The sequence below is a fragment of the Eschrichtius robustus genome, chromosome 8 (assembly GCF_028021215.1).
Source record: "Eschrichtius robustus isolate mEscRob2 chromosome 8, mEscRob2.pri, whole genome shotgun sequence".
In the NCBI taxonomy this organism is placed as follows: domain Eukaryota; kingdom Metazoa; phylum Chordata; class Mammalia; order Artiodactyla; family Eschrichtiidae; genus Eschrichtius; species Eschrichtius robustus.
Window position 1 is genome coordinate 17,317,131 of NC_090831.1, and position 19,933 is coordinate 17,337,063.

Sequence of the window (19,933 nt, forward strand, 5' to 3'; positions counted from 1 at the left end):
GCACAATGTATATATAATAACTATGCCCACGGAGAGTGATTTTCCACAGGGAGCAAGCAATCACGCACTGTCCCACCAAGGAGACTATGGATCTGAGGGAGAATGAATCCAACAGTCTTGGTGCGCTCATCTGAGAACGAGTTCAAAGAAAACCAGTGTACTGTTTGCTCAGAAACTTTCATTCCCGAGGGTAAAGGCCAACAGAACGCCTTCTGCAAGTGCGGCCCACTCTCCTGAGTCCCTTCCGACCAGCAGAAGGCTCACCGACTTGGACCCAAAAGGCCCATTCTTCTGTGAACGCGGGTACTGTGTAACTATAAAATGAGTCAGCGAGGCAAGAGATGGTCCTAAAAGCAGAAGACGCCGAGTTGGTCTCCTGGAGACCCATACACCACCTTTTGCTATTCTAACATTCACACACAGAGTGACTGCAAGAGAGGAGGCTGAGCAGGAGCCCCACCGTCACAGCAACCAGGATCGGGCAGCGGTGAGCTTTGTGCCCGTGAACACATCACAACTCACAATGGGAAATTAAAATCGGCATTTCAAACCCATCTCAGATGGCTGAAAATCAGGCCCAAGAAAAACTGAGGAAATGTACAGTATATGTGTACTATTTATGTGTGTACTGCTTATAGACTATACACACACACAAGAGCAGTATACACAGTATACTGCTACATACTATTAGCCAGTGAGAGAGGACGTTGCTGCAGTTTTTTCCTCCAAGGGTAAGGGATATGCAAACTTTTGTTTCCTATCTAATCAATATTCACCTCAACCTAGATTCTACGATGGCACGTGGACCCAGAAAAAGCAGATCCTCCTGCCTAAGAACTCACTGCTATACAAAAAACTTTAAAAATTTGGATATGAACTAAATCATGCCAACCAAAATTCACACGTGCCTACTTCAAATAAGGAAGGCTAACACAATAAAACAAAAAGTTATTTCTCACTTCACAAAAGCCATCTGGAACTTCGAACTGAAGCAATCATAAACGTTTGCCTGCTGAGAAGCTCTATCCTCAGAGAGAAAAGGTTGGGGATAATGTGTCGCTGATGTTGAAATGACTTCCTAGGCCCAAGATGGAGCCACCTCTGTCCGGGGTGCCACGTCAGCAAACCAAAGCTTAGATAACTCTCGTGTCCCTATAAATGCCCCGCTTTGCCAGAAACACAGAATATCCAGTCAGCCAATCCCCAAAAGCCAAGCCAAATCTGGGCTCTACGCTTACTTCCTTGCTCCTTATTTATTTTCTGTTTTTCTCTTCCTTGTTCCTTACTCTTTATCCTATAAAAGCTTCCTACCCTCCACCCCATTTTGCAGCTCTCTGGACCCTTGGGAATGGAGACTGCCCACTTCGTGCAGTGTTAAATAATGTTTGTATCACTTAAACTGTCTTTTTAAATCATTTTTAACACCAGCTTGTACCTGCTTTACCCTTGTCATCAGTTTAAGTCTTTCTCTCCTGACCCATTCACTTTGTATGAACACCTCACACAAAACCCCACCTTTTGCTTTGTGACCACCTAGAGGGGTGGGATAGGGAGGGTAGGAGGGAGGCGCAAGAGGGAGGGGATATGGGGATATATGTATACGTATAGCTGATTCACTTTGTTATACCGCAGAAACTAACACAACATTGTAAAGCAATTATACTCCAATAAAGATGTAAAAAATATATACATATATATAATGGAAAAGAATCTGAAAAAGTTATATATATATATAATTGAATCACTTTGCTGTATACCTGAAACGTTGTAAATCAACTATACGTCAATAAAAAATTTTTTAAAACCCACCTTTTTCCTCTTCTTTCTCTCTCCAGCTACTTCTCTTCTTATGAATTCATATTTCCAAATCTTGTTTCTCCATCCTGCCACCCTTACTACTGTCTACTGCTCTCCTCTTTGTTTCCCTTTTTCCTTTCTTCCCTCTCCCTGCCATCACTCCTCAGTGCCCAGAGTCCGTTATCTATCATAGCCTCCACCCCCGGCCATGAAAATCCTGCTCTGCATCCTGGAAAGCAAACAGTCAGAAATCGGGTGAATCTCTGAAGCTCTGGCTCCCCTGCCCTGTACCAACTGCTCAGAAGACGCTCTCCTACTTCTAGAGACTCATTTCCTTTGGTTGGATTTGGTGTGATCCGACATATGAGATCTGCATCTGGATAACTAAGGCCTCGGCAATGTGCCCAAATGTGATTTTTATTATACTAGAGGCCACTTTGTTTTTTATTAAAATTTATTTCTGATTTCAGGATAAAAATCTTATTGGTTAAACAAATATTGATGTAGCACTTACTACGTGCCAAGCACTGTTTTAAGGGCTTTAAAAATTTAAAAAGGGCTTTATTACTAGCTTTATCCTAGTAAGAGATCCCATGAAGCAGGTGAATGCTAAGTGAAATGAGTCAGACAGAGAAAGACAAATACTGAGTGATCTCTCAAGAGAAAAAAAGTAAGAAAATTAACTGGCCCAGGTAACTTCTTCCATGTCACACAGTTCAGAAGCTGCAGAGCTGGGATTCACCCCAGCTGTAGGCTGGCCACAGAGTTCATACTAGAAACCAGGGTCAGCAGACCATGGCCCGAAGGCCAAATTTCTTTTTGCATGACCCCTATGCTAAGAATGATTTTACATTTTTTAATGATTGGGGGAAAAAATCAAAAGAATGTTTCCTGACACATGAAAATTATATGAAATTCAAATTCAAATGTCCAGAAATAAAGTTTTCATGGGTCACAGCCACAGCCGTTCATTTATGTGTTGTCTGTGGCTGTTTTCCTGCTATGACAGCAGAGCTGAATAGTTGTGACAGAAACAGCACGGCCCCCAGAGCCTAAAGTATTTATTCTCTGAAAATCGTAAAATTCCCCCCAAAAAAAGCTTTACAGGAAAAGTCTGTCAACTCCTGCCATAACCTCTGTTGTCTTTCAATCAAAAATAAATTAGAAAAACAATAAGTAACACTGAAATTACATGTTTTCTTTAAAGGAAACACCATGCATCTATTTTGTGAAGCAAGGGAAGTCTGTACAAGATATTTTCATACCTGTCCAATCTATTCTCCACACAGAGCTGAAAGTAATCTTTTAACACTTTAAATCAGAGCACCACATTCTGCAGATTAAAACCTCAATGGAGTCCATCACATTCACAGAGAATTAATCCCCACTCCTTCTCCACCCTCACCTCAGCCAATCAGCCTCAGCCACACCTGCCTTTATTCAGAGCCTCCGACTCCTCCCACTCTGATGGGCTTGGGTCAACCCAAAATGCACTCCTGGGCTTTTAGCAAGACACTCTCCACGTGCATCCTCTGGTCTCACTTCAAGGAGCCCTTCTCCAACTATTCCATTTCATTAGGGACACTGTTGATCTGGGGGGTTTGGTTTGGTTTTAATTCCTACACCCTGTTACACTGTCCTTTTAGCACTTCATATTTTGTGACTGTTAATCTACTAGCTTGTGGTCGGCTTCTGCTATTAGACTCTAAGCTCCAAGATGGCAAGAACTCCTCCGTCATGCTCACCACTGTATACCCAGCACCCGGCCAGATATGCAGAAGGCACTCCCAAAACACTTTATGGAATAACAGAAGAAAGAAATGCTCCATTCTTAAATTTACCAGCCCTTCTCTGCCAGTTTCTACATGCTAGATGTATATAACCCTTACATTTTCATTTGTTAAAGGTATTCCAACCAAAATCTAATTTGTTGTTTTCCAAAATCAGTCTTAAGTGTTTGAATTTTCTTTGAATACATATCAAAGAATAAATATCTATTTATACTACTCTGAGATTTTGGGATTTGATAATATAAATAGAGTCTCTGAAATAAGACAAAATGTCCAAATGAAATGTTAGTTTATCGAAATACACTTCATGTTTTCCTTACAGACATTTTCCAGTATTGGTTTAGAGCCAATTAAATTTTGAAATCTGTAATAATCATTTCCAAGGGCTATGGTACAAGTGACTTATAGTATCTAAGACGAAAAATATTAAAATATTTTATATTCTAATATTAAACTATTTTAATATTTATTAAAATGTTTAATATTTTATTTTAAAATATTTTAATATGTAAAAAAATTACAGTTTTTAGTAGAGAAGAGTCAACCTAATGGATAACCCATGACACTTCATTATAATGATTAATATATCATTAATAAATTAATTTAAAAAATTAAAGTAATGTTGAAGGGTGTTATAGGGACAACTCGGGGTGAATGCCCAACCCACAAAGATGCCTCCTTCTCTAGGAACTGCCCTCATTTATTTATTTTTTAAACATTTTTTAAAAATTTAAGCATTAAAAAAAATTTAAGTATGGTTAATTTACCATGTTATGTTAGTTTCGGGTATATAGCAAAGCGATTCAGTTATATATACATATATATACATATACATATTCTTTTTCAGATTCTTTTCCATTATAGGTTATTACAGGATATGAATATAGTTCCCTGTGCTATACAGTAGGTTCTTGTTGGTTATCTATTTTATATATAGATAGTAGTGTGTATATGTTAATCCCAAACTCCTAATTTGTCTCCACCCCACCCCCTGTTCTTCCCGTTTGGTAACCCTAAGTTTGTTTCTATGTCTGTGAGTCTATTTCTGTTTTGTAAATAAATTCATTTACATCATTTTTTTAGATTCCACATATAAGTGATATCATATGATACTTGTCTTTCTCTGTCTGACTTACTTCACTTAATAGAATAATCTCTAGGTCCATCCATGTTGCTGCAAATGCCATTATTTCATTCTTTTTTATGGCTGAATAATATTCCCTTGTATATATGTACCACATCTTCTTTATCCATTCCTCTGTCAGTGAACATTTAGGTGGCTTCCATGTCTTGGCTGTCATAAATAGTGCTGCTATGAACATAAGGGTGCATGTGCCTTTCTGAATTAAGAGTTTTCTCTGGGTATATGCCCAAGAGTGGGCTTGCAGGATGCCCTCATTTATAAGTGGGGTCCCCCAGCCAAAGTCAGGCCTGTGAGAAACTCTCCACGGGGAAGCTGGGATTTTGAACTGAGAGAGACACAATAAGAGTAACGGGCAGCTGACTCCCTTTCAATGTCGATACTCTTAGGTGCTGCACGAATGCTGTGGAAGGACCCCAGAGGGGGCTGGCTCCTGCCTGCTAACCACAGCCTAGGGTTTTCTTTAACACTTTCAGGAATTCTACAAGATTTCCAAGCATATGTCCAATAATTCCCCAATGTTTTCTTTTGTATTTTATCTCAATGTGATTGTTTCTTTCCCACAGCCAAATGAAGTTTAACTGGTATAGCCTCCCCAGCAGGACTGTTAGAAATTAGTTGGAGTGACCCAGCCAAACCACTTTACCGATCACGTGGACCAAATGGTAGCTAACAGTTTTCGAGTCTATGAGATACTGTATATTGTTTTCAAAATGTATTTTTAAATGTTCTTTTCTATTTAGATTTTTACTAAGGTAAACCAGCTCGTCGAACATCTCAACTACCAAGTTTTATCATATACATTTATACACAAAGAACGCTGTCTTCAAAGTCACCCACTAGTGTTTCTGCGAGATACATAAATAAAGTGTAGGAGAGGGGAGGGTTTTTCAGACTACATGGAGGGGTAACAGCACATTACACATTAGAGACGATACCTTGATCCTAAGGCAACATAATTTTCAGACTGGAATTTATGGACCTGATCAAAATACATAAGTTATGGTACTGAGAAATGAACACTGCAAGTCTGGTGCTGCAAATCCCCGTGGGGACAAGAGTGAAATGGGATTTTCTCCAAAATCTTCTGTGTCATTTAAAGCTCCTGATCTTTCTACCACTGGATTTTATTTACATTTCAGGGAGCTTAATGATGTAATGACTTAGGGATCCAGTATCTGCTTTTCTATGTTAAAACTCAATCTTACTTTAGTATTTTTCAGAGCTACAGAAACAGATTTTTGTTTTTATTTAAGGCCAAATAGAAGAAAAGAAACTTTTGCAAAGTATGTACTCAAAAAAAAAAAAAAGTACATGATTACTTTCCATTTCCAGGCTCAGTAATCTCCTATTGAGTTTACTTTCTACTAAATAAATAATAGGAGAATGGAGCTAAAGGACACAGCTTAAAAACTGTTTCAAACCAAACTGGACAAAGTCTTGCAAAAACATTAAGACCTCCAAGAAATCAGCTTCTGAGCAAACTATCAGACTCATAGATTTTAAAACACAATAACTGCTGTACTGACATTTTAGATGTAATTTTACTGTGATTTTTTGTTGTTGTTTCAGAGTAACCTTCTGTTGTGATAAAACAGTAGGAGCACAAGGCTTTTCCCAGCGTTTTTCTTGCCTAGAAATACTTGTTTGTCTAAGAAAAATAACATTATCACTTTGGGAAAGATAGCTAAAAACATTTTTCATCACAGACTATATTTTTGCAAGAGAAATAAAACCACAACTTCAGTGAGTTTTTATGTTTATCTTTCCTCTTATCCAAAGAGAGAGACGCTTTGGATCGAAGTAATTATACAGAACATGAAGAAGAAGTAAACTATGAGAGATAAGACTAGGAAAAGAAACAGTCAAAATAATTCCATTATGCCTCCTGTTAACCTATATGCCTGTTAACATCTTTTCTGTTATTATTTTCTTTATCCAATACGGGAGTATAATTTAAAATTAACGCATTCAGTAAATTACATACCCTGGACTCAGCATCATCTTCTTCTTCATCAGGATTATAAGCTTCTGCACAGACTATAAAAATAAAAATGGACATTTTAAAGATTCCTTCACCAAGAAACATGCTACGATAAATATATCTTTAAAAATTAGTGAACAAAAAGAGTGCTGTGGTGTAAAAAACCATTAATTCACCTCACCCAGGGCAAGCAGTCTACCCCCCAAAGCCAGTTTGCTATTGCAATTTATAAGGAATTTACTAAAATATAAAGCTACACTTTAAGACACTGATAACTGCTTCCTTTCTCTTATTCAGAGAAACATAGCTAACCTCTTTCACCTTCATTTCCAAGCTATAGAAATGCATAAGATCAAAAAATTACCTGAAAGAACACACACACACACACACAAAGTCTAAGTCTGCTTTGAAATGATCAACTTAATCAAGCAGTTATGAGTAACTTTCATAAATTATCCATAACTCAATCTTCCAGGAACAAATACTATTAATATTTTGCATATTCCTTTCCAGTCTTTATTCTGAGCTGAGCTCATACTGCATCCACAATTTTAAAACCTGCTTTTTCATTTAACACTGAAGAATTCTGTATGCCATTGGAAACATTTTGTAAATATTGTTTTAAGGATTGCTAATTATTTACATAAGCTATAACTTACCACACCCCTAATGCTAGACACGAAGCTGGCTTCTGTTAAAACAACCTTGCAATAAACATCTTCATGCATAAATATTTGTCTACATTTCAGTTTATGCTGTGGAATTATTCCCAAATGTTATTTTGGGGGCTAAAAGGCATGACAGCTTTTAAGGCATATTTATCACCATGTTTCTTCCCAATGGGATTATACCCATCCAGTGTCCTATAAGAAATGTGTAAGGAGACTCCTCTAAATGGTACCGCAGACTTAGACATCAATGCTCAAAATCTCTGCCAATTTAAATGAAAAAAAGATTTAAATTTTTAAGTATTACTGAATTTGAACAATGTTCAAATGATTGTAAGCTGACTGTATTTCCTCTTTTGTCCCTATGTCTGAGGCATTTATTTTTGTATTTGGTTTTCTTTTTGACTTATACCAGCTTCTCAATACCACTTTATCATATTTCTTATAATCATTTTATCCAGCTTTTTTTTTTTTGGCCACGCCATGTGCCTTTCAAGATCTTAGGTCCCCAACCAAGGATTGATCCGGGGCCATGGCAGTGAAAGCGCGGAATCCTAACCACAGGACCACCAGGGAATTCCCTCCAGTTTGCTTTTTAACTATAATTACCAAGTTTTTTTGTTTTTGTCTTTGTTTTTTTTTTTACCAATTATGCATGCTGTTTGTTTTTAATGTAATGACATCAGGGAAGAAAATTCCCCAACATGATTTAAACCCAATGTTAAACATCACAAAAGTACCAATGCTTTTGAGTTTGGTATTTGTAAGTCTTCTTTATTTGCAAATCTACAGATCTGTAACTTCTCTTCTTTCACTTTGTAAAGGTAGACCTTTTTACATTTACCCTTTAATCCATGTGGACTTGATTCTGGCATGGATGTAGAAATTTAAAGAGCAGAGGACAGGTGAAAGGCTGACAAATGTCTTTCCAGGGGCCTCAGGATGGTCTCAGGAGTATTGTCATCTTTAGTTCAACGACTGTCATTATTATTACAAAACCTGCCGGTAGCTTTCTTTTCTCCAGGCATTGCTCTATACACCTAGACCAGTGAGTGCTTCTTAACCAGGGCCTATTCTGCCCCCCAGCATGACATTTAGGCAATGTCTGGAGACATTTTGGTCGTCACAGCTGTGGGGGGTTAAGAGGAAGCTGCTGGGGGAGGCCAGGGATGCCGCTAGACACCCCGCCCTGCACAGTACAGCTCCCTCTCCCCCTCTCCCCACGAAAGGACGACCTGGTCCAAAATGTCAACAGTGCTGAAGTTGAGAAACCCTGACCTGGTGTATATTTCCCCCTTCCGTCTCGCAACAACCCTAAGATAGGTGTCATAATCACCACCTGGCAGATGAAAGAACGGGGCACAGTTACGTATCTTGGCCAACATCACACAACATCGCACATCATCTTGTAGCACCACAGGACTTGACCCTAGGGCTGTCTGGCTGACTCCAAAGGCCTTGTTCTTTTCTTTTTTTTTTAATGTTTCAGAAAGCGGCTTTATTGAGATAGAATTCACACGCCATACAATTCACCCATGGAAAGCGCGCATTCAATGCTTTTTGGTATACTACATTATTAACTTTTAAAAACTGTGGTAGACTATATATAACACAAAATTTGCCATTTTTAAGTATACAATTCGGTGGCATTAAGTACATGCACAATGTTGTATAACCACCACCACTATTTATATCCAAAACTTTTTCATTACCCTAAGCAAAAACTCTGAAACCACAAAGCAACAACTCCCCATTCCTCCCGTCCCCCGCCCCTGGTAACCTCTAACCTTTCAGACTCTGTGAATTTGCCTATTCTAGGTACCTCATGTAAGTGGAATCATATAATATTTGTCCTTTGTGGCTGGCTTATTTCATTTAGCACGATGGCTTCCAGGTTCATCCATGTTGTAGCAGGTGTTAGAACCTCATTCCTTTTTATGCAAAGGCCTTGTCCTTAACCGCTGTTCTGTGCTGGACGGCTTTGGTGAATTCACCAGCTCAATGCCTGGACATCAGCGTTCCGCCTCAGAAACCTAACAGAAGGGGACCTTCTTCCCGGAACAGGCTCCCATTAAAGAACCTCACTGACGCATATCACCAGAATGGCAGCTTAGTTACTAACTTCCCGAATCAGTATGGAGTCAGCGTGACCAGCCAGCTCTCTCCTTGCAGGAAGACCACAGGAGAAGCCAAATCACAATTAAAAGGTTCCTTGGTGAGATGGAGGTGGGAGGAAGAGAGAGTTTGTCAAATAAATTGACTATTTAATGCATCAGTCTGGGACAGCCCAAGGCATCCATACACAATACACATGGTCCTGCTCATGTGGCCCAGACTCTTGAACTGTGTTGTTGCAACTTTCCTAAAAGCAGGAGAGCATCTACCTCTAAAGCTTGGCTCCATAACTTTCTGTTTCCATGTTTGACCAACCTCACTGGCAGGACTGATACATAATTTGCAGGGCTCAGTGCAAAATGAAAATATACGCCCATTTTCAAAAGTTAAGATTCTTAAGAGGGCAAGAGCAGAACACTAAACTAAATTAGAGGCCCTTGTGAGGGTGGGGCCCGTGAAGTCAACCACTGTCATAGGATCTATATGTTCAGTGAGGTGATAGCGTCGATAAGATACTATGTTCTTTAAGGTAACCTGTTATAAACAGCCTTGACCCATTAGTGTTGATCTTAAGTTTTAATTCACAGAAGGAAATCTTAATCCTCTACTTTCTAAGTTTCAAGCCCCTAAATGCTGACTAAAAATCATCACTAGTAAGAATCGATTTTCTTTCTAAATAACTTATCAATTGCCCCAGTATTATTTATTACTTAACACCCTTCTGATTTGTGATACCTACCTTATCACATGTTTGTTTATTTCTGGGCTATCCATTTCATTGAACTGTTTACTGTGCCAATATTACAAGGTTTCGTTCTTGGCACTGATGTGCAATTGTTTCACTATATTAAAATTCACCTACTGCCACCTCCTACACCCAAATCAAAATACAGCACCTGCAGCTTTGTGCACAGCCATGGTGGCTCACACCTCCTTAACTTCACTGACACAGTCTCCACCTCCTCTCCAAGCCATCCCTTCTCTCCAGCCCCATCTAAAAAGTCCGATTAAGAGTCACGTGTTGACCTCTCGCCTGCACAGGGCTAACTCAGGATACCCCACTGCTGTGCTCCCTTTGCACTGTCCCTCAAGTGTGGGCACAGCTCATTACCATCACCTACCACACTTCACTCTACCAAAGACGTTACCACCTGTTGCCCCTTCAGGCTGGAACTGTAGCCCTTCAGGGACTGACTGTGTGCATTGTTCATTTCTATATTTCCCTAGCACTGACCTGGCACAGTGCCTGGCTCAATGCATTTTTCTGAATGAATGACTGATTGATGAACAAACAAGCTTGACAGTCCTTGAAGGCAAACTCAATGTCTCTTTTAAATATCTCCCAATAGTCTACCTGTATTATACACTTTCAAACAAACACACGTAGAATGAATGAATGGATGAATGAATGAATAAAAAGTTGTTCTTTTTTGTTAAAATATCCTACACCATTTGTCCAAAAAAATGGGGACAGAGAGGTTGAGTGAAAATGAGGACCTTTTGTCTTGTTCACCAAGGGGCCAAGCAAAGAGGTTAGGAGTTCAGTAAATATCTATACAAGGAATGAATGGATGAAAGACTATGTCTGGATGGACCCTCAAACCAAAGCCTCCAGATAACCTGAGCTGCCTCGAATTTTTTTCTGAATTGTACCCCCTCCCTCCTGGGCAATCTGAAATTGAGCTGAAGCTATATATTCTAGTCTTTGTTTGGCAATTACACAGTAATGAAGAGCAGAGTCGTTTTCTTTATGTGAACCCTACATTGAGTTTTTCCTGTCATGTTGTGCATATATGTATTTCGATAATACATTAGTCATCTAGAATGCTCCAAAAATTTAAGTAGTTTCCCACATTGCAGACAGTGTAATGTGCACTGGTGTAGCCAGACAACTGTCAGGGTTTGCAGGACAGAACAGGGAAATGAGAACTATATTGGGTCTGCATCTTCTGGGGCTTGGCCCTCAATCTTTTCATGCACTGCGTGCGCGCGCACGCACGCACACACCCACACACACACTCACACAGTGTGACAGACAAGGGACAAGGGTTTCTTTTTCCTCCTGGTGCCAAATACATGTTGTCTTTTCGAACACCATTTCTCCAACTCTCTGACACCAACCAAATGTCCAACAATTCAATTCAATTCAATTCTGACACTATCTACCCGCAGTTAGCATCAGATCCCACAAGTTAAAGGGCTCAGTCCCACAAGAGTGCCCCCACTTCAGACACCAATCACAATTCCCAGGCTACCCATACTTCTGACCGACCAGCTATAAACTGGGGGTTCCCATGACGCCCTCCTCAGGTTTGATAATTCACTAGAATGACTCACAGAACTCAGGAAGTGCTTTCCTTACTCTTACCAGTTTATTATAAAGGATACAACTCAAGTACAGCCAGATGGATGAGATGCACAGAGCAAGATATAGTGGGAGGGGGTCAATGCCCTCTCTGGGAGTGCCACTCTCCCAGCTCTTTGATGTGCGCCCCAATCTGCAAGCTCTCTGCACCCTGTCATTTAGAGGTTTCTATGGAGGTTTTATTACATGGGCACCAAGTGTTAAATCATTGGCCTTTGGTGATTAACCCCATCTCCAGTCTCTCTCCCGTTCTCCGAGGTTGGGCTGAAAGTTCCAAGCTTCCAATCAAAGTTTGGTCTTTCTGGGACCAGCCCTCATTCTGAAGTTATCCAGGAGCCCCTCAGCCAAGAATCACTGGTTAGCACACCAAAGAAACTCAGGAGATCCCCAGGGTTTTGGAAGCTCTGTGCCAGGCGCTGGGACAAAGACCAAGTATCCCTCTTATTATACCGCACAAGGGATTGCACCAACTCCCAGGGTTTTTCACCAAGTGCCCACTATACTTTGTCGGGAATGTATAAAAATCAGTACAGTCAAAACAACTGTGACCTGGACAAGTTTACATAACCCTGTGCGCTCTGACAAAGCTAACAAAGAATAAAGGAAGCAGACCAAGCCCCATGAGTCACTGGGCCTCAGCACCTGGCACGGAGCCTTGCACACAGTATACCCTCAATAAATATTTGCTGAAGGAATCAAAAGCAAATGTGGCCTGTACAGAAAGACTGCATGGTTTAGAGGCCTAAAACCTAGGGAAAAATGGACTTCTACAAAATATATGAAATTTACTTTCCCAGTGTTCTCAATACACTAAGATTCCAGCACACTTATTTAAATGATAATCAGATTAAAATAAAGCTATTATAAAAGCACAGGTGTATTAGACAACAGAGCTCTGATTCAATATGGTTAAACTTAGCTTACTGAAGTGGAAATGTCCTCCTACAAAGGGAAGAAAATGTACCTTTAACAAATACTAGTTTAAGGCATGCATTTTCAAACAAGAAGATTAGCTGGAGGAAGGGGCGAAAAAAACAACAACCCTTTTTTTTCAATATAAAACACAGATACACATACAATTCTTAACCAGATATACAGTATATGTGTTGTATTAAAATCTCATGGGGGGGGGGTGTGGCAGTTAGGGAGAAAAAGTCTAAAAAGACTTGGGGTAGACGCAATGATAAAAATAAGATTGGGCAACACTGGCATACAGGTATACTAGTTATAAGTGAGTAAAGGTAAGAGGCACAACGACAAGCCATAGACTTTCCCCCTCCCCCTTCACTCACATTTCTGCCCAGGTAACTTGGTACCTATCCGCTGTGACATATCAGTGATCACCTTAAAGTGTAATTCACAAAGCAAAGGCATTTGGACAATCTGTCAAAATACAGACGTTCACATTTAGATCCCAAATCACATTCAAGCAAAAGGAACCCCACAGGAAATCTGATTTATTCATTCAGAAAAATAGTTTTTGAAATGTGGGAGGTGATGCAAAAAGAACGATGCAAAGTACCTATATTATCACTCTGTATTATACTATGTAAGTTGTTACATCTATGTATTTTATATCACTTTATTTTTTAAATTATTATCAAAATATAGTTGATTTATAATATTGTGTTAGTTTCAGGTATACAGCAAAGTGATTCAGCTATACATACATGTATCTTTTTTTAGATTCTTTTCCATTATAGTTATTATAAGATATTGAGTATAGTTCCCTGTGCTATACAGTAGGTACTTGTTGGTAAATATTATATAGAACTATGTACCATGTATAAACCATTTGTTCTCTAGGCGATCACAGCCTAGAAAACAAGAAAACAGAAATAGAATAGCCACAATAACACTAGTGCCACGATGGAGGTGTGTACAAAGTATGTAGGAGCACAGAAGAGAAAGGGGTGACCTGCTGCTCAGAGAACAAGGCTTTGCAGAAAAACAGACTCTCTAAATAGTTAATGAAGAATGGGAAGAAGTTTCCTGAGAAAAGAGGAGATTGTTTTGTTCACTGCTGTATTTCTAGCACTTGGAAGAGTGAATGGGACACAGTAAATGTTAACAAAAATGGCTGAAGAAATGAATAGTTATTTTAGTATCTCTTCATTGCCCCTTAGACCTATGGAAACTGCATCTGTCAGGGTAGACTGGCTTATGCTACAGTAACAAGCATCCCCAAAGCATTGTGACTTAAAACTACAGAAGTTTACATCTCGCTTACACTATACGTCCATCTCAGGACAGTGGGTACTCTGCCCCATGTGTTCTTTACAGAGGGATGCAGGCTGACAGAGCTGCCACCATTTAGAATGTCACCAGTCCCCAAGACAGTGCCAAATTACTCACTGGCTCCTGATGGGGCTCAAGACACAGCACCGCAAAACATGGTACCCCAAAACATGGCACACTGGCATACTATCTTAGGCTGAAGGAGTTTGAGAAAATCTCAGAAGCAGGAAGGTCACTCTGACCTCCACCTCCCTCCCCTGCCTTTCTTCCCTGAAAGTAGGAGATAAACCTCCCATGTGAAAGATACCTTCTCCTTGTACCAGGAGGAAGGGAGACATTCTTATCACCAGGGCAGAGAATGCTGTATAAACAAACTTTGTTACTCCTTCACCATTTAACTACCCACAGCCCAAATCCCTTTGTCTTGTCAATTCTTCACAAATTTACTGTTTTTTTTGTCTAAAAGGTGTAAAAGCCTCCTGCTCTGGTCACTTCTTTGGGTCTTCATTTTCTCGTGAAGGCTCCCATGTATATGTAAAACTTCAATAAAATTTGTATGCTTTTCTTCTCTTAATCTTGTCAGTTTAATTCTTAAGCCCAGCCAGAGACCTCAAGAGGGTACTGGAGAATTTTTCCTCCCCTCTGCTCCCAAAGCTTCAGCGTGGAAGTGATGCATGTCACCTCTGCCAAGAAGGAATGTACATCACATTTCATAGGACAAGTGACATGATCTTTCCTAACATCACGGAGACATGGAAGTGTGATCTTACCATGTGCCCAGAGGAGAGAACACCGTCTGATGGCCCTAAACCCAAGGATTCCTCTCCCTCCTTCTCTCTCTATTAGGGGCTTAAAAGGGGAGGGAGAGAGAGAGTATTGAAATCAACCTCACAGTTTACTTACAAACAGTGAAAAAAAACTTAACTTAAAAATCTACAGAGTAAGGGTGGCGCAGTGGTTAAGAACCCACCTGCCAATGCAGGGGACACGGATTCAAGCCCTGGTTCAGGAAGATCCCACATGCCGCGGAGCAACTAAGCCCGTGTGCCACAACTACTGAGCCTGCGCTCTAGAGCCTGCGAGCCACAACTACTGAAGCCAGCGCGCCTAGAGCCCGTGCTCCACAACAAGAGAAGCCACCGCAATGAGAAGCCCGCGTACCGCAATGAAGAGTAGCCCCCGCTCACCACAACTAGAGAAAGCCCGCGCGCAGCAATGAAGACCCAATGCAGCCAAAAATAAAATAAATAAATTTTTAAAAACTCATTATAATCTACTATGTTACTGCCTATATTTCAGCTATAATACAAAAAGAGCAATATAAACACATCCTGAACCTATCTTGCAGAAATGTTGGCAAGCTTCATTAAATAGTACTTAAGTGAATATTTAATTCCCAAATCAGTTATGTTCATGTCAGAAAAATTTTAAAGATTTTAGCCAAGATACTTAACTGTATAATCCTGTCTTGGTGAAATGAAAGAAATACAGCTTCCACTTAATCTAGTTGGTTTTACCTCTCCCCAAGGTTATCAATGGGGCTTCAAGAATCAGCCCCTCAAAACCATCTTCTGGTTCTCTATAAAATTTTTTTAAATTTTATACTGGAATATAGTTGATTTACAATGTTGTGTTAGTTTCAGGTGTACAGCAAAGTGATTTAGTTATATTTATCAAGAACCATTCATACCTCACAAGTAAACCACCATGTTCAGGATACTATTGGATCAGTGTCACTAAGATGCATAAATGAGCAGCAAAAGACAGCTTCAAACAAATGAGAATTTGCCCATCACTTGCTATTTTCCTATTATTAAAGCTACAGAAACCAAAACATTCTTTAATCTGTTTTTTAAAAAACATGTAGGAAGCAACCTAAATGTCCATCGATAGACAAATGGATAAAGAAGATGTGGTGTATATATAAATATATATATACATACATTTATATATATACAATGAAATATTACACAGCCATAAAAAAATGGAATCTTGCCATTTGTGACAACATGGAAGGATCTAGAGAGTATTACGCTAAGTGAGATAAGCCATACAGATAAAGACAAATACTGCATGATTTGACTTACATGCAGAATCTAAGAAGCAAAACAACCAAACCAAACAAAAACAAAAACAGACTAATAGACACAGAGAACAAAACAAGTGATTGCCAGAAGGGAGGCATTAGGGTGGATGAAATAAGTGAAGGGGATTAAGAGGTACAAACCTCCAGTTGTATAATAAATAAGCCACAGGGATGTAATATACAGCGTAAGGAATATGGTCAATAGTATTGTAAGAACTTTGTATGGGCACACATAATTACTAGACTTATCCTGGTGATCATTTCATAATGTATATAAATATCAAATCATTATGTAGTAAACCTGACACTAACATAATATTGTATATAAACTGTATTTTTTTAAGTGTAAATTTTTCTTCAAAAATGCCTCCCAAGGAAAAACAAAGGACTAACTATGTCACAACCCATATACACATGGTAAGTAAATTTTTATTCTAGACTTGGGTTCCAAAGCAATGAAAAACTTTAGTTATGAAGTACGTGGACTCAATCATTGAATCTATCCCCAGTCCATTTTCTTTCCACCACATGTTCAACCCGTATACATTCAGTCTATAAAATATCCATCACCTCTTTTAATAATTAACTCGTTTATAAGGAGTATGGCACACTTAAGAGGACAAAGCATTCAACAGGTTTATAAAAAGAAGCATGTCAATCAACATGAAGTGTTTCTGTGAGGAGGAATCCAGAATAGGATAGACTCAAATACTCTACAGAATACCACTGTTCATAGGCTATGAGTAGCCTGCGGGATTCAGAGAATGGAGGAAACACCATATGTGCCCTCACTCCCTCTCACATGCAACAATGGTCCCCCTGTAGCTACTGACATTCCTTCCATCAGTAAGGATTTAAGACAATTAACAACGTGAAGATCCAAGAAAGGTCAAGTGCATGTAATCAAAGGACCCAATTTCTGGGTATTTTCCAGATCATATATTCCAAACAAATGTTCTTTAAGTAAAAGTATAAAAACTTACAAATGACCAAGAATAAGACAAATAGATACAATAAAAGAGCCTTAAGAATAATTCTGAGAACATATTTTGATAACTATTAATGCTTCAAAGCCCTTGTATGTGCTTGCTACTAGTCACTACAATTCCTCAAAGATATTCTCCAGAACTATTAAGTAGCAGACAGCAAGTGGATCTGTTTGTACTAGAGGACAATGGTGTAATAGAAATTGTATTTATGCTTTGCTGAAAATGGTCTAAGGAAGACTTCTGAGCATTATATTTGATGCATAGTGTGGGTTTTCAGAAATTAATAGCCAAGGAGAAATCAAAAAAGAATTCTAATTCTTTGACTAAAAGGCCAGCAAACGGTTTCCTAAGAGTTTGTGCAAATGCTCTATTGTTCAGATAATGTGATCACCTCTTGGCATTGGTCTGAGACCTTGAATCACATTAAAGTAATATGAACACAAGTTCTAGCTGATAATGAATGATATACTCATATTTATCAAAATAGAATTTTGTCCTTCAGACACAGCAGAGCTACTTAAAGCTTAAAAATAATTTTGTTTACTGTTTTTGAGACTAACACTGCCTAACATGTACCTATGAGAGGATTACAGGAACAGAAAAACTACAGATTCTTCTAATTTATTAATAAACTTTCAGAACCAGTATCATTTGTCAAGATGATACTTGGATGTGATATTTGGACTTAAATATAGCCAGAGTTACAGGAAAATAGTTTAGTCAATTCCCAGCTTCCAGATTTAGTAATAAAACTAAATGTAAGCATTACAGGAGTATCTTTCAGTTAAGTCTCTCTATGTGATTATCAGAAGTCTAATAAGAATTTCGATGCTATTTTAGAAAAATATCATCTAACTGTAACAGGACAATGCATACTAACATCCAAACACTTATAATATATAATATATATACACAAGTAAAAGCAAGTCAGTCTAGCTTATTCATTATTTAAATTCAAAAGAAATTAATCCTAATAAACAGCTTAGTAGGATTTTCTTCTCTGAGCAAAGAAAAAATCCATTTCTAATTTTTTAAAGGGAAACTTCAAAAAAAAGTCAAGATTTGTGAGGCAATAAATGACAATGAATTTAAAAGAATTTTTGATTTAAAAAATGATATAAAGTTAAGATAGGAGATATAGAAATAAAATAGCAATTAAGCATTTAAAATCTAATAAATTAGCAAAAGGACATGATTTTACCAAAATTTCATTTTGGGGAGGGTGCCCAGCTTAGAGTGAACTTTTTCATACACTGCTGTGAAACTCTAAGCGGCGGGTGGGGTGGAGATGGAGGGGTCGGTCTGAAAATAGTTATTAAAAGCCTTGAAAATGCTCGTGCTTAATTCAGCAAGTGCTCTTCAAGTAATCTAATCTGAAGACATCCTGACAGCTGAAAACAGAAGAAATGTAAATTCCCAACAATAAACAAATGAATTATGATAGATATCCATACATACTACTGATATACTCTACATCCATTTAAAGATTGTGTTTTACAAAAACATCTAATAACATAGGAAGATGTTCACCAAATCTGAATTAGGTTGCTTTTTTTGTTTGTTTCTTTAAAAAAACAGGTTTCAAGACAGATAAATGACCTGAGCCCACAGATAGTATGCATGAAGTCTGCAGAGGAGATACCAGAGTTCATACGGTGGTTTTCTTCTTCGAAGTGTGATTGTGATGATTCTACTTTTCCTATTTGTGCCTTCCTAGGTTTTCCTCTTTTTCACTGTGCTGTGTTTATAATCAGAAGTAAAGGATTTTTTTCCAAAAAGAGATGATTGTAAGACTCTTTGAAACATTCATTTCTCAAACATAAAAGGGCTTAAAAACATAATAAATGTTACCTTGCCAAAAATCAGTCTTTCTTTTAAATGCATCTAATTCCTTTTCAAAATTACTTTTATAATTTAATACTTCCTAAAAACATACAGCTTCTTCAATTGGCAGAATCAAGGTACAAAAACTTATTAGAAAGTAGTTAGGAAAAAAAATCTCATTAACGATATTATTGTAAAACTGAACTCTTTCTAATAGAACTTTTCACATAAAATAAAAATACGGACCTGATGTCTACCTTAATCTTATAAGAATATGGCTTCCTCTTCACCTTGAATATTAAAAAAACATCTTCAGGTGTTCAGAACAGCAGACTGAGGAGTATGGCAACTCCTCACCCCAAAAGCAACGATAAAACAAAATACAATTCTCACCAAAAAAGTAAAACAAAAACATTTCAGGACTCTGGAAATCAACTGAAGGCATACAAATTGAAAAGCATTTGTTCATGAAAAACTACTGAACCTCAAGTTAGAACAGTGGGACTGTAAAAACACTCCTGTGTTCTTCCTTTACTCCCAGCTACTACCACATTCACAACACTTCCGACACCACGCGTGAGAGAGAGCTGATTCCCACACTGACCCATCCTCCTTCAATAGCCGGATGTCCACAATTCCATTCAGTTCTGACACTATCGACCTGGAGTTAGCATCAGATCCCACAAGGCAAGGGTTTAGTTCCACAAGACCACCCCCCACTTCAGATGCCAATCACAAGTAGTAGGTCCCCAGGTTACCCACAACTTCTGTCCAACGTGGCTATATATCTTAGGTCCCCAAGGCCCCCTCCTTGGATTTGATCCTTTGCTAGAACAGCTCACAAAACTCAGGGGAACATGTTTACCAGTTTATTATATAACAAAGGATATGATAAAGGGTACAGATGAACAGCCAGATGAAGAGATACATAGGACA

The 19,933-nt window shown here is 38.6% G+C and overlaps 1 protein-coding gene across 1 annotated transcript in view; it reads right to left on the reverse strand.

Annotated features, from left to right (window-relative positions):
• PRKAR2B (protein kinase cAMP-dependent type II regulatory subunit beta) overlaps positions 1 to 19,933 on the reverse strand; it is a 110,709-nt gene that overhangs the window by 34,246 nt on the left and 56,530 nt on the right. Inside the window, exon 3 of the mRNA XM_068550388.1 lies at positions 6,716 to 6,768. Coding sequence (XP_068406489.1) covers positions 6,716 to 6,768 — 53 coding nt within the window. The remainder of the gene's footprint in view (positions 1 to 6,715; positions 6,769 to 19,933) is intronic.